This window comes from Uloborus diversus, chromosome 9 (genome assembly GCF_026930045.1).
Source record: "Uloborus diversus isolate 005 chromosome 9, Udiv.v.3.1, whole genome shotgun sequence".
Taxonomy (NCBI): Eukaryota; Metazoa; Arthropoda; class Arachnida; order Araneae; family Uloboridae; genus Uloborus; species Uloborus diversus.
This window is the reverse complement of record NC_072739.1, coordinates 138350574-138364341: the sequence shown is the minus strand read 5'-3', so window position 1 is coordinate 138364341 and position 13768 is coordinate 138350574. Positions and strand designations below refer to the sequence as shown.

Sequence of the window (13768 nt, the reverse complement as noted above, 5' to 3'; positions counted from 1 at the left end):
GGGGGCAATTTATTCTCTGCTCCTCCCCCTACATGACGAATTTGAGGGAAGGAATATGGCTTTTACGGTTTTTAACAATCACCCCCTTGAATAGACTGTAAATCTGCCTCTGGTAAGCACCCCTCCAAATGGTGGTGCCCTGAGCCAGTACCCTATGTCTAATTCTGGCCCTGCCTACTATTTGCAATTTTAATCTTGCAAATTTTGGCTGTCCTTCCATTTGCAAGATTGGTTTTGATTGCCCGGCTCTAGCTGCAGCTCTCTCCCCGCGCGAGAGGCGCGAGATCATTTCCCCCAACGAATGCATGGCTCTTCTCCCTAATTGGCCATTGAAGGAAGCTAGGGTCTGCAGAAGTGAGGATAATTGCCCTTTAGCCCCGTCCAGTAATGAGGCACTTCCTTATTAGACGCTCGTGGTACCTGCAACAGCATAAACAAGCCACCCGGCTCAGTCAACACAACCACGACGGGCTTAAACGTTGCTGTTTTGTGCCCACCCATAAATGAAGGAAAAGAAAAAGAAAAAAAAATGGGTTGTTCGTTGCTCGTCTAGGGAATTTTGTCATTTTTTGAGCTTTTGTATTTTTTATTCCACATTCAAAAGCGTGTTGTTCATTCATCATGTCTGTGATAACGGCTCCTGCGAAATTGTATAAATGCTTCGAGATGTCAGCAGTGCTCTTAACCCTAATGGCGCACTTTTCCCCCAAATACCACGAAGACTGAAGACTCTCCAAGAACGAGAGCTCCCCCCCCCCAAAAAAAAAACTACCCCAAAAAACACCCCTCTAAAAATTTCAACGTTGCAGTCTGCGTTGTGACCTCCCCCCCCCCCCTAGTTAGATACATAGATGTTGTAGAACGAAATGCACAACTCCGTAGCGAAAGTCACTGGCCGCCATTGAACGCGCTAATAGACAGGCAAAAGCGTAGCCTACAGGTACATGCGCCAAGCTGCGCGCATGCGTTTTTCAAACTTTTGCCCGACTGTACTAGAAGGGTTCGTTGCCCACGGAATCGATTTCTCGTTGTGTATCTAGTTAATGCTTTATTTACGGTTCTTATCCCCTGTCAGGGGCACCTTGAGCCAGATTTGCCGTCAGGGAGAAGTTAGCATAGATACAAATAGTTAGTTTAGTTGCCTCCTCTCCCCTCGTACGGACCTCGGAAGTTACTCGAAATTATGACTCTCCTCTCCCCCTAAAGAAACATTTATTCTATCCTGGTCAGGTGCGGGCAGAAAAAGAGGTTATGTAGCTCTCCCCCGGAAATTTTTCGAAATTGAAGTTTTAAAATTTGTAATGTTGAATTATCTTTGATGACATTTGGAAATGGGCGAAGGAGTCAAGAGGTTCTTTTCTAGGGAGGGGCATTAGTCCCTCCTCGCCCCCATCTGGCTACGTCCATGTCCCCCGTTGAGAAGGGATAGAAGTTGGAGAGAGTGAAGCTTTCAAATCTTGAAGCAAGGATCTTAAATCACGTAATCTTTACTAATAATAAAGCAGAAAGTCTCTCTGTCCGGAGGATGTCTGGATGTCTGTAGGATGTCTGGATGTCTGTAGGATGTCTGGATGTCTGTGACGCGCATAGCGCCTAAACCGTTCGGCCGATTTTCATGAAATTTGGCACAAAGTTAGTATGTAGCATGGGGATGTGCACCTCGAAGCGATTTTTCAAAAATTCGATGTGGTTCTTTTTTTATTCCAATTTTAAGAAAAAAAAATATCATAAATTACGAAATTATCATAACGTGGAACCGTAACATGGGCACAAGCCAATTGGCGAGATACGAAATTATCATAACGTGGAACTGTAACGTCGGTACAAGCCAATTGGCGAGAAAATTCACCATACATTATTTGTAAATATACAAGCGAACCAAAAGACCTATAATTTTTCTATTACGGGCGAAGCCGTGCGGGTGCCACTAGTATATCATAAAGTAAAGTAGTAAAGGAAATCGGGTTTCTTTCATTTGTTTCCCGTAAAACGTGTTTCCCATTCGTCGTAGTTGAATCAGGTGACTTGGGATCTTTGCCTCAGCGTTTCCTAAGCCAACGATTGAACTTGCTCCCTCCTGTAATTAATTCGTGCTCTGAGGGTAGCCCTGGAGATGTGGGAGCGCTTTATGGACAACTCTTCAAATGCTATGCATCAGGGGATGAGCGAGATAAGGTACAGCCTGGCTCTGGTAAAAAGATGCTTGATCCTGGATGAGCTCATTTTTGTTTGAGTAGAAAGCAGAGAAACTCCAAGGTTAAAACAACGCCAATAATCGTTATCGGTTACCCAGACCGGCATTTTTCATTTTTATTCCAGCAAATGGAATAGTTTGAGTTTCAGCTCATCGTTCAATGTATCAGAGTCAGACAATAACCCGGATCAAGAGCCCTCGGTTTTAAGCCATATTGCTAATCCCGTGACGTAAGCAACCGTACAAGTACGATGTTTGTTTGCGATTTACGCCCTCAGGAAAACGTTCTGGCTTTTTGTTGTTATTAATGGGAGTTGGAAAAAAGTGTGTGTGTGGGGGGGGGGGGGGGTTAAAACCTATTCATTTCTCTCGAATTGTTTTTGATTGAGCGCATAAAAAATTAAGACCATGGGATGACGAAATGAATTACTCAATTTTGAAGTTAGTTTCGTTATTCTGTTATTTTTTGCTAATGGATAAGGTAACACCCCCAGTAATTGGCACGGCACTAGTGATTGGCACTTCCAACAAAAATGTCCTAAAAAAATACTCGTATCCAATTTTTTTTAAATAGAAGGCTATATACCAACTGAATGTACATTAATTTTAAATATTATAACTTCAATTCATGTTACTAAATGGCAGCAGTACATAGGAAAGAGAAACAATTGTGGCTTGTGTCAAATCAGCCATTTTTGTTGCAAAAGCTTCTTCTCTGGCTTAAGGGAAGCATGCACATCAATCCATTAAAATCTGACTTAAAATATATTTTAAATTTTCGTTGTCAAAAGTTTTGTTTAGTTGAAAGGTGTTACTTTAATTGTGTAGAAGTATATTTTCGTCCCTATTTGGAATTTTAAAATAATGATGGGTGCCATTTACTGGTGCTTCAATTTTGCTATTCCCCAGTAGTTGGCATGTGTGCCAAGTACTGGGGAAATAGCGTCATATCCACGATAAAGCTGAGTGAGGTGTCATTATCTTCAGTTTTTTGCGTAGATTACGAATATGATAAAGCGGAGATTGAAATTGGTAGCTTTTGTACAGTAATTGTCAAAAAAAGTATCAAAATCATCAATTTTTGAAGTTGCTGCTTTTTGTCAAATGGAGTGACTTTCACCAGAAAAAAATCCAAATGAAAGTTAATCAGTAATTAATTTTATACTCGGGGCTCCGTCCTCTGCTCGATTCGGTCGCTAACCCCCGTTCGCCACCTACGGTATCTCAATGCCGCCTGCAGCGGGTGGTTTTTCAAGAGAAAGAAAATCGACTTGTTGCATTTGATAAATGAAAAAAAGGAAAACTTATGCAAAAAAATATGCTATATGAGTTTTTGACTATACTTAGGGCAAACCTAACTTAGTAGCATTCGTAAAATCAAAACTGTGAACCGAAGGATGAAACAGCATTAATTTCAATATCTTTTCCATGGAACATTCCAAATTTACGTTTTTATTTCTCTAAAATACTTTTCCAACATGAAGAAGAGTGATTTAGCATTAATTTATATAAAATTAGTGGTGCCCGCACGGCTTTGCCCGTAATAGAAAAATTAAAATGTCTTTTGGTTCATCTGTGTGGCGAATTTTCTCTCCAATTGGCTTGTACCCATGTTACGGTTCCACGTATGATAATTTCGTAATTTACTCGTCCATCTTATGATAATTTTGTTCTTAAAATTGGAATAGAAAAGAACCACATCGAATTTTTGAAAAATCGCTTCGAGGTGCACACCTCCATGCTACAAACTAATTCTGTGCAAAATTTCATGAAAATCGGAGGAGTGGTCCGGGCGCTATGCGCGTCACAGAGATCCAGACAGACAGACAGAGATACTTTCAGCTTAATTATTAGTAAAGATAAAGATAAAGAAAACAAATTCTTCCCCATATTATCAAATTTATATGAAAAATGGGCTTAAATTGGAATAGAAAAAGATCAAACTCGAATTTTCGAAAAATCGCTTCGAGGTGCACACCCCCGTGCTATAAACTAATTCTGTGCCAAATTTCATGAAAATCGGCCAAACGGTCTAGGCGCTATGCGCGTCACAGAGATACTGACAGACAGATAGAAATCCGGACAGAGAGAGATCCAGACAGAGAAACTTCCAGGTTTATTATTAGTAAAGATATAGAAGAAGAAAGATAAACACACATTCTTCCCCATATTATCAAATTTATATGAAAAATGGGCTTAAAATTGAAATAGAAAAAGAACCTCATCGAATTTTCGAAAAATCGCTTCGATGTGCACACCCCCATGCTGCAAACTAACTTTGTGCCAAATTTCATGAAAATCGGCCGAACGGTCTAGGCGCTGTGCGCGTCACAGAGATCCTGACAGACAGAGATCCGGACAGAGAGAGATCCTGACAGACAGAGATCCTGACAAACAGAGATCCCGACAGAGAGACTTTCTGCTTTATTATTAGTAAAGATTACCTACTTTGCATTAACATTACTCATGTTTCTTATGATGATAAAATTTGAATGTAATTTAAAAGTAAAAAATAAAGTGATTTTCCAGTTCTATTAACATGTGCCAATTACTGTATCACAAGGTGTCATACACTGGGGTATCAGGTGCCAATTACTGGTGATTTTGGTAACTTTTTATATGCATATTTTTATAAAAGTATCGATTCAAATATTTTTGATTTTAGTGAACCAAATAGATGCACAGATGGGCACTCTTTGATACAAAAATATTTGCAAGAGAGTTTTTTTTTTTTTTTTTTCTAAGTACTGAAAACAGAGGAAAGTTTAAGGACAAACTCTTAAAATGCCAATTACTGGGGTCTTTACCCTAGTTTTTATCGAAATCTCTCAAAGATATCGGTTAGCCCAAATATCGATAGTTTGATATTACTACTTATTCAGCTAAATCGCGCTCACTTCAACTAACTCGCTAACACATTTTTAAATGTAGCATAAGAATTAATTTTAAAACAAAAAGGAGTCTGGATAAGGGATGCACAGATAACCAAATTCGCCGATAGCCGATTAATCGGCTGTAGATAATCGGCCGATAAATCGGCTATGCTGATGATATGATGATTATCATGATTGTTTTTAATAAAACCAATTTCTCGAATATCTATTTCTCTTTTATAATTTCAACTTAAGAAATAGTAGCTTATTTCTGAGAGATGGTTTATTTTTCTCCACTTTCCAATTTTTAACCCCCGACACACAAAGGAAGGGGGTGATAGGTTTGACGCGTCTGTGCATCTGTGTGTTTGTGTATCTGTCTGTGGCACTCTAGCGCCTAAACGGATGGACCGATTTGAAAAAAAAAAAAAAAAATGTTCGAAAGGAGAGTTGATCGAAGTGTTCTTAGATTGCATCTTTGGATGACATTCATTAACGAAGATATTAATTAAAAACCTCTAAAAGGTTTTTCACGATTTTTGTGGTGAAGACATAGTTAAATATTTTAAATTTAATACCAAAATAAAGGGATTTTTTTTCTGTGTCTGATAGAATGTGTTTGGAACTTCCATGTTTCATGGAATTCGAATTATAACGTTTTTTAAAAGCAGATTTTAATAACGGCTAAGTCTTTATTCATGCGATTAATTAACGAATTCATTGTTGGCCGAGCAGGAAATAAAACGCTATGATTTAAAATTTTTATCTATTACCAGTTTCTATTTGTTAGCAAATAAAATAATTGAAATTGATTTTTAATAGTGTGAGGCTGTTATAAAAGGATTTCCAATTTTTCCTTTTCATTCTACAGTTGCTACTCAGTCATTTTTTTTTTTTTTTAATTTTTAATTCTATATGGCTTGTTCCTAAAATAATTTCAGAATTTCATTCAATTTCTTTGCACCAATTTTCATATTATTGTTAGTAAAATTACATTATGTTAACTAGACATGAAAGCTTAAAAATGTTAGTGCCAACTTCCGATCAGTAGGCAAATTTAGGAGCATTTTTTATTTCAATTTATTATTTGCTTATTAGTAGCCATTTAATCCAAGGCTTTTATTCTTTATAAAATTTAAGTTACTTAAAAGCACTATGCTAAAGGAGAAATGTATCGACATAAAAAATGTTACAACATTATATACATGTGTATATTTATTAAAAATAGAAAACAATAAAGTAAAAGAAAAAACATTACTCAACCATAAATTCGTAAAAAAATTATTAAGTATTTACATATTTTTTAAAAATTCAAATGATATTTAATAATAATTAATTTTTTGTTGAATCAAAAATTAATAATTTCAAGAGTATGTAGCATTGAAGCTCATAGCATAGATAAATTGTGCTAAATAATCTCTTTTTATATTAATTAAAAAATCTATCTTTATTTTTAGTGCTTTGAAGGCTGTGAGCTGTGGATTAATGCCATCACATCCTCCTGCAAAAGTGTCTGCGTAAGTAGAACCTTGACTTTTTCTTTGTACATTATTGGGGCCTCCAATTATCCGAACTCTGACTATCCAAATTGCTTTCAGAATTCAAGAAAAAAAATGATAATAATGAGAAAGCGTTCTATAGTTCGCAAAATAAAGATTCTGTATATGAGCGCTTATAGTCAAACAGCTTACTTTGACCGAATTGTTCAGTAAGCAACGATTTTAATTTACAGTGCGGTCTATACATAGTACATACTGTACTAATGTGCAGCACTTGAAAGTACGCTCAGCGGGAAAAGTGTTTCCTCTCAACTTCATTAATTAAAAGTTCTTTTTCTTTCAAAATATTTGTTTTCCTCTCTCATTTTCAACTTGCATTCAGTAATTGATTAAAATAGATTTAAAAATAATTTATGAACTGAAAAGATTAATGAAATCAGTTAAATAAATTCCTGATTGATTTCCTAATTAATTGTTCATCTAAAGTAAAATAAGAAATAACAACGTCAAATAGCACAAATTGCAGATTACTGCAAACACGTCCCAAGTAGCACGCACCGGGAGTAGGTTGGCCAACGGTGGCTAAAAACCGCTGGGGAATATGGATGGGTTGGCAACGTAACGATGAGTCAACGATGGACCTACAGTTTCTGGGCATCGTTGGGCCAACTGTGAATATTTTCAATGGGCCATTATTGGGAAATTGCTAGTCACTGTAGTAGATGAGATTGTTGGCAAATGGTTGATTGAGTAACGGTTACAAAAGCGGACATTGCCTACCGTTAGCCAACCATGGACTCCACCGTTGACCATCAACCATCCCCCAACCATTTGTGCTAAGGGGTATTTCTGCGTTATAAGGAACGCCTTTTGCTGGAAGTCAATAGAAATTTTATGAATAAAAAAAAATATTGTTCGCTTTGACCGGGGTTTTGCACGTTAAAAGCGAGTTTTGCTCTCATAAATTAAATATTGTACCGACCAAATATTTCTGATTTCTTCGTTAAATCCCGGTTCTCGTTAAACCAGATTTTTTTATAAACGAGTTCGACGCTAGCTTTTAGCCAAAGTTGGAATTTCGATTCTAAAAACTAGTTTTCTAAGTAAACTATTTCAACAAACGTCAAAAACTAGTTTAAACTGTCAATCAGTGGCGGCAATTCGGGGGGCAAAGGAGTGGGGGCATCCCCCCTTTTTTGGTTTATTTATTTATTTTATTTTCCAATTCGGAAAAAAAATTAGAAATTATATACACTCTGTCGCAAAAAAATATATGCACCTAGAAGAATTGGAGCCACAATCATGAAACTCGGCAAAAATATAGTTTGGTAGATGATATGCAAATGATTAAAATTTCAACGCCAATGAAACAAGGCTAAGCGCGCTATGAGCATGTGAGTTGCACAGGTAAGAGAGTTTAAAAGCATGAGTACTTGTGCAGTAGGGCTATTCAATCGAATCTGTTGACTTCAGTAGACTGTATTGTGACTTAAGATGCCTCTAAGATGTAAAGCAGCCGGCAGTACGAACAACTGACGGAGTTTAATAGGGGCCGTATAATAAGCCTCAGAGAAGCAGGTTGGTCAAAACAAGAGTATCGGCCGTCACCTCGGTCGGAGTGATATGGTAGTTGCTCGGTGTTGGCAACAGTGCATCACGGAAGGGAGAGTCTACCGTCGCAGGAACACAAATGAACGCGAGGATCGCGCAATCAGAAGAGCGGCTACGTCGGCACCGACAACGTCGCTAGCATCGATTCAATGCCACTTACCTCCTTCCAGGCATCCGATGATATCAAGGGAAACATTAGAGGAGACGACTAGCCGAAGTTGGCTTAAGGAGCCGACGTCCATTAAGACGCTTGCCACTGACCCTACATCACATGCAGTGTCGACTGGATTTTTGCCGACCTCGGGAAGCTTGGAGTGTAACAGACTGGAGGCATGTGTTCTTCAGCGATGATTCCCGATTCAGTCTCAGTACTGATGATCACCATACACGTGTGTAGAGGGGCACCGACCAGCGTTCCGATGTGTCATATGTTGTCGAGCGGCATATAGCCATTTCACAAGATGTGACAGCGTGGGGAGTGATTTCTTGGGACGCACGATCATCTCTAGTTGTTCTCTAAAGCACTTTGACAGCTCTCAGATACGTGGACAGCATTTTAATGCCGATTGTTCTGCCTATGCTATCAAGTCGTCAGGTGCCATATCTAATTCATGTAGAAGTGTTTCTTTAGGGAAAGTTATTGTTTACATACCACATCAAAATCTTAAGAAAAACGTGCGTTAAGCTGTTAAATTTGTTTTAATTCCTACTCATGCTCTAAAAACTAGCCTTAGCAAAAATATTGTACTTTTTTTCCCTTTCATTTTTTTTTTTTTTTGAGCAATCACGATTGCTTATTGTTCTCATTTGACAGTCCTTGACGTTGGGATTATTTTTCAGCTTGGACCTGCTGCACCACCACCCACCGGCGCGGCGGCGGCACGGCTGCTCTGTTCCTGAGCACTATCCCCCGGAATCCACTTCTGCTGGGTGGTGGCGTCCATGTCCTTCACACGCATGCTCATATACACACTCGCCAACGCGTGAGCGCCTTTACACACATAACCACCCAGGAGGAGGGACATGCTTGGGGGGGGGGAGCCATTTCTAGAAACAATAACTCTAATGAGTAGGGTCTTGTCGCAACTCGTGATTGCGAAAAACATAATTTGAATTCAAGATGTCAAAATTCAAATTAGATTTTTTTTTTTTTTTTTTTTTTTTTGCGGCTAAAAATCCTATGGCCTTTAACTGTCGTTTTTTTTTTCTTTTGCCGCCTCCCTCCCTTTTTCAGTCCCAATCGCCACCTTTGCGGTCAATTAATTACCTAAGTTGATGCTGAGACAATCATAAAAGGCGAAATTTTATGTACAGTAATTTTTCAGCACATTTTAAATTTGCTTTAAATATGTACCATTAATTGCTTTAAAAAGTAATGCTTCAAAAAGTAACATTTTTATTGGCGTCATTTAGATCAATTAGGTTATTGTTATAAAACTGCAGTGAACTTTAACAAAGGAAATTATATTTTTATTTTGCACAGGAAGAAGAGGCAAAACCCTTCAACAAAAATAAATGGGTAAGTATTTTTCATTGATGTTTATTTTTTTACACATAGCTAAAATTGAACAAACAACGTTGAGGGACATACATATCTCTCAAAGAAAAAGAAAAAAAATCACGCATTCTTCATGGGACACTGCAAGAAATAAAAGATGATTTTTGTCCATTAAAAAAAATAACATTAACCTTTATTTAGTGTTTAAAATTTTGGGCCTAGCCAGTCAGGAATCGAAATGCAAGACCAAATGAATGACCATAATATCAACATCCAGTTCCCCAAAAAATATTGCCTGAAAATTCGAAATTGCAGTTCTAACAGCAAATGTAGTGAAAACAAATATTGTCTTCCAGTCTGGGAACATTTTTACCCAGGGGTGCCCATTCGCACCACTGCAAACACCACTATGACGCTCCCAGAACGAGATCTTCTCCCCTCAAAAAAAGGACAGAAACATCCCTGAAACCACCCCCCTAAAACTAATGGCGCAGACTGCACCATTGCGGCACCGGCGGCCACCCCTGTTTACACTTCTAAGAAGTAATAAAACTACTTTATGGCAATTGGCAAAGCACAAAGCATTAAAAATGTTCAAAAGACTGTTCCTGAAATATGAGGTGAGCGTAGCCTAGGTGAGAAAGTAAAGAGAGGAACTTATTTTAAACCAAACATTGAGTTTTGGTGGCGTCATCTGTTGATTATTATCGAAGACATTTTTATAAGTCTCGCATATATTATGATAGCAATAAAATGATGAAGTGTGTTTTTTTAGGGGGGGGGGGGGATTAATAAAAATGTGTCATGCTCCAAATTAGCGAAAAAAATTCTAATTGCTCAAATTGCTATTGTTATTTTCGTTCCTCATACCTAATGTTCAGTTTCCAAGTTTTCACGTTGTTTAGTGACTTGTACTTTTACTTTTTGGCGGATAATTTTGTATTTTAATTGCTTGTTTTCATTGTTTGTTTTTTTTTTTTTTTTTTTCATTTTAATGCTCTTTTTATTAGTCTTATTTTGTTAACTTTTAAATTTCATCAAAACTGATTTTGGCAACGTTGACATGCAATAAGCGCTTTGTTTTTGTTTTGACTTATGTTGTTTTAAAACGCGCTACTACTTTTCGTGTTGTTCAATAATGTTATTGTAGATAATGTTAAAAAAGAGAAAATGGATGATTAAAGTATTTAAACGAAAACGTTTCAAGCAATTGCATTACATTTTACGACTAAATAGTTACATTCCTGAATGCTAAAATTTCTTCATTTTTGGTATTAATACTTTTTCTGCATCTGAACATATTAAAGGAAAAAGTATTCTAAATTCCAAAATATGTTTAACAAATGAAATGTTTTTTAAAAATCGATATATTTTAAATGATTCCATTTTTTCCCTATTAGTAAACTGGTGCGTAATTCGCAAAATACGAGTAGTTCAGGAAACACTTGTTGAATCTCAAAGTTATTGCTACCTAGTTTATTGACAATGGTTAATTTTGTGTGTGTTTTTTTTAAAATAGAATACTCATTTTTGTTATTCTGGATATTTTGAAATTATAAAAAGACTTAAAATTTATGCTTGAGGTTTGTTTTATTTATTTATTTATTTTTTTGAGACAGATAATGAAGTGTTTTATTAATAATAAGTGTAATTAATTGATTTAAACTCGCAGAGAAAAAGGTTTTCAACGTTATAATGAGATGTCTCTTATTTATCAAAAATTCTTCATATTTTCTTGTCAGAGACCATTTTATTTAAATGATAACTATCTGCAAATTTTTCTTCAATAAGGTTGTATGTTTATTAGTTGTAATGTTGGATTTTTTTAATTTCCTTCAGAATCTTTATTGTGTTCGAGGATGCAACATAGCAATAAATTTTTATATCCAAACAATAAAAGGTAAAGATAGCTCTATCTTTCATTCTTTGTTTTGATCTGTACTCATTAAACATGTTCGTTGAGTATATTTTTCTTTTTTGCATCAAAAGATGAACTAGGAACTCCCGCTCAACCATATTTGGTCGCCGAGACCAGGACCAATGACTCTATTACCATAAAGTGGGCTCCGGGGCCATATGAAAACATATCCTATTTGGTGCAGCTCCGCAGTGATGGATTACATCAGTCCACAGATTGGGAGTATTATAAGCCCTCTTATATTCTAAAGGATACCGTTCTGAAGGTTGAAGATTTGCACCCCTACATGAAATATAGAGTAAGTATTTCTCTTGCTTAATCTAAAGTTAAAGGTCATCTCTTGAGTAAACAATAAAATAAAATACAATAGTGCTGTGAATTGTATATAACTTGAGTGCTGCTGCCAACCTCTGCTAACCTGATAAGATTTACAGAGATAGTCATTTAGAGCAGGCCTGGATCTATAAATTTTGGGCCGTCCTGCAACAAAATCTGTAGGGAGTCCCAGATGCTAGCAATGTATGTTTGCAATGTTAGTAAGACTTAGTACTAGGTTTTTTTTTCCAATTTCTTGGGCCATTTGGCCTTTAAGGACGTGCCCCCTCCACCTGCACTGCAGGGTTTGTGGGTATTCAAATCCAGGCCTGATTTGGAGGGTTACTTTGGCAGGCCCATTATTTGGACAATTGTGTTTCTGAAATCCAAAGAGGGTGAACCCCCTCCCCTCCCCCACCTGGATTTTAGTAATATAATTTAATTATGCATTTTTGTTTTCATTATGTAGTTTTTACTTTATAAAATAAATGCATAACCCCATGGAAAATTTTGAATTGATGGGCCTGATAATCATTAGGAGTGGGGGGCCGTCCAAAGATGTTGGCGCCTGAGGAGAAGATACTCTGTCGGCCCTCTCCCCCTCCCCCCTATAGTTAATTTTTAAATTTTTGGGAACATTCCATTTAAAGGATTTAGTTGGGTTTCAAAGAAAGTTTCAATTTTTTAGGGATAGAAAATTTCAGGTTAGCCATTGGATCCACTGAGCTACACTCAGCTCAGATGACAAGAAATGAATCTATTAATGTTATTTTTCATTCATTAATGACTTATTAAAACTTTTTTAAATATTTGATTATAGTAAAATAGTCATTAGGAGTTTCAGAGATTTTCCAAATATCAATATGGGGTTCTATGCAAATTTTTCCGAATTCCCATTCTAGCTCTACTGCCATTGGATTTGGCATCTCGTGTTTAGCGTTAAATTTTATTCCATCTATGCGACAGCTTATGTTTATGACTGTTTGGGTAGGTTATGCATCCATCAAGTTAGCAACTGCATCAATTGAAATTCATGACTTTGTTTGTTTATTTCTTCCAGCTGCATTGACTCCTTAGTACATTTAAAGGAGACCAGGTTAAGTCATTATCTGTTTTAAAATGCATAGGGACATCCCCCCCCCCCCCGAATGATATCTAGCCCTTCTTGCTTTGATGAAGGGAGTGATTTAAATGCATAAGTTAAAAAATCCACTTCACCCATTAACTCTCAATTTAAAGACCTTTGAAGTGATGTTTTGAGACCAGGTTTGCTCCGAACTGAAATTTTTGGGTGAGCGGAAATTCTTAATTTTACAAATGAAGCTCCAAATTTTACCGAGTAGAACGTCAAATTTTATATAAATATAAATATAATGACCAGCAACAGGATCTGGGCACAGCTAGGCTGGTCCTCATCAGTTTATTAGTCCACAATGAAGATCAGTGGCCCTTTCAAAACTATTCACTTTCCTTACCTATTACAGCCTCTTCCGATAAGCCGTTCCGAGTGCCCACAACCCGAGTAAATTAATAATTTTTCCTCATTTCCAGATTAGCCTGAGATTTGAATAGATTAAAACTATAACAACTCTACCTGCTTTCTGTGCAAAAATTTATCCCATCATTTCTTTCATGTTGACAAATTTAAACAACTAAATCATGTCCTTTCTGACTGTCTGATGTTCCAGGCTGTACATATTGAGACTTAAGTTTGGTATCATGATCTAAAAATTAAAAAGCCTGTTTATTAACAGTGTAATCATCCTTTGAACCCTTTCCAATAAAGAAATATCTTTCTTCAGATAAGAAAACCGAAACTGAGCAGCTGATTTTGCCAAATCTTCAGACAAAATTTGCCAA

The 13768-nt window shown here is 36.8% G+C and overlaps 1 protein-coding gene across 1 annotated transcript in view; it reads left to right on the top strand.

The window, feature by feature from the left end:
* Positions 1–13768, top strand: part of LOC129230529 (proto-oncogene tyrosine-protein kinase ROS-like) — a 109425-nt gene that overhangs the window by 6566 nt on the left and 89091 nt on the right. Inside the window, exons 3-6 of the mRNA XM_054864933.1 lie at positions 6525–6584; positions 9661–9696; positions 11515–11575; positions 11665–11891. Of these exons, the coding sequence (XP_054720908.1) occupies positions 6525–6584; positions 9661–9696; positions 11515–11575; positions 11665–11891 (384 nt within the window). The remainder of the gene's footprint in view (positions 1–6524; positions 6585–9660; positions 9697–11514; positions 11576–11664; positions 11892–13768) is intronic.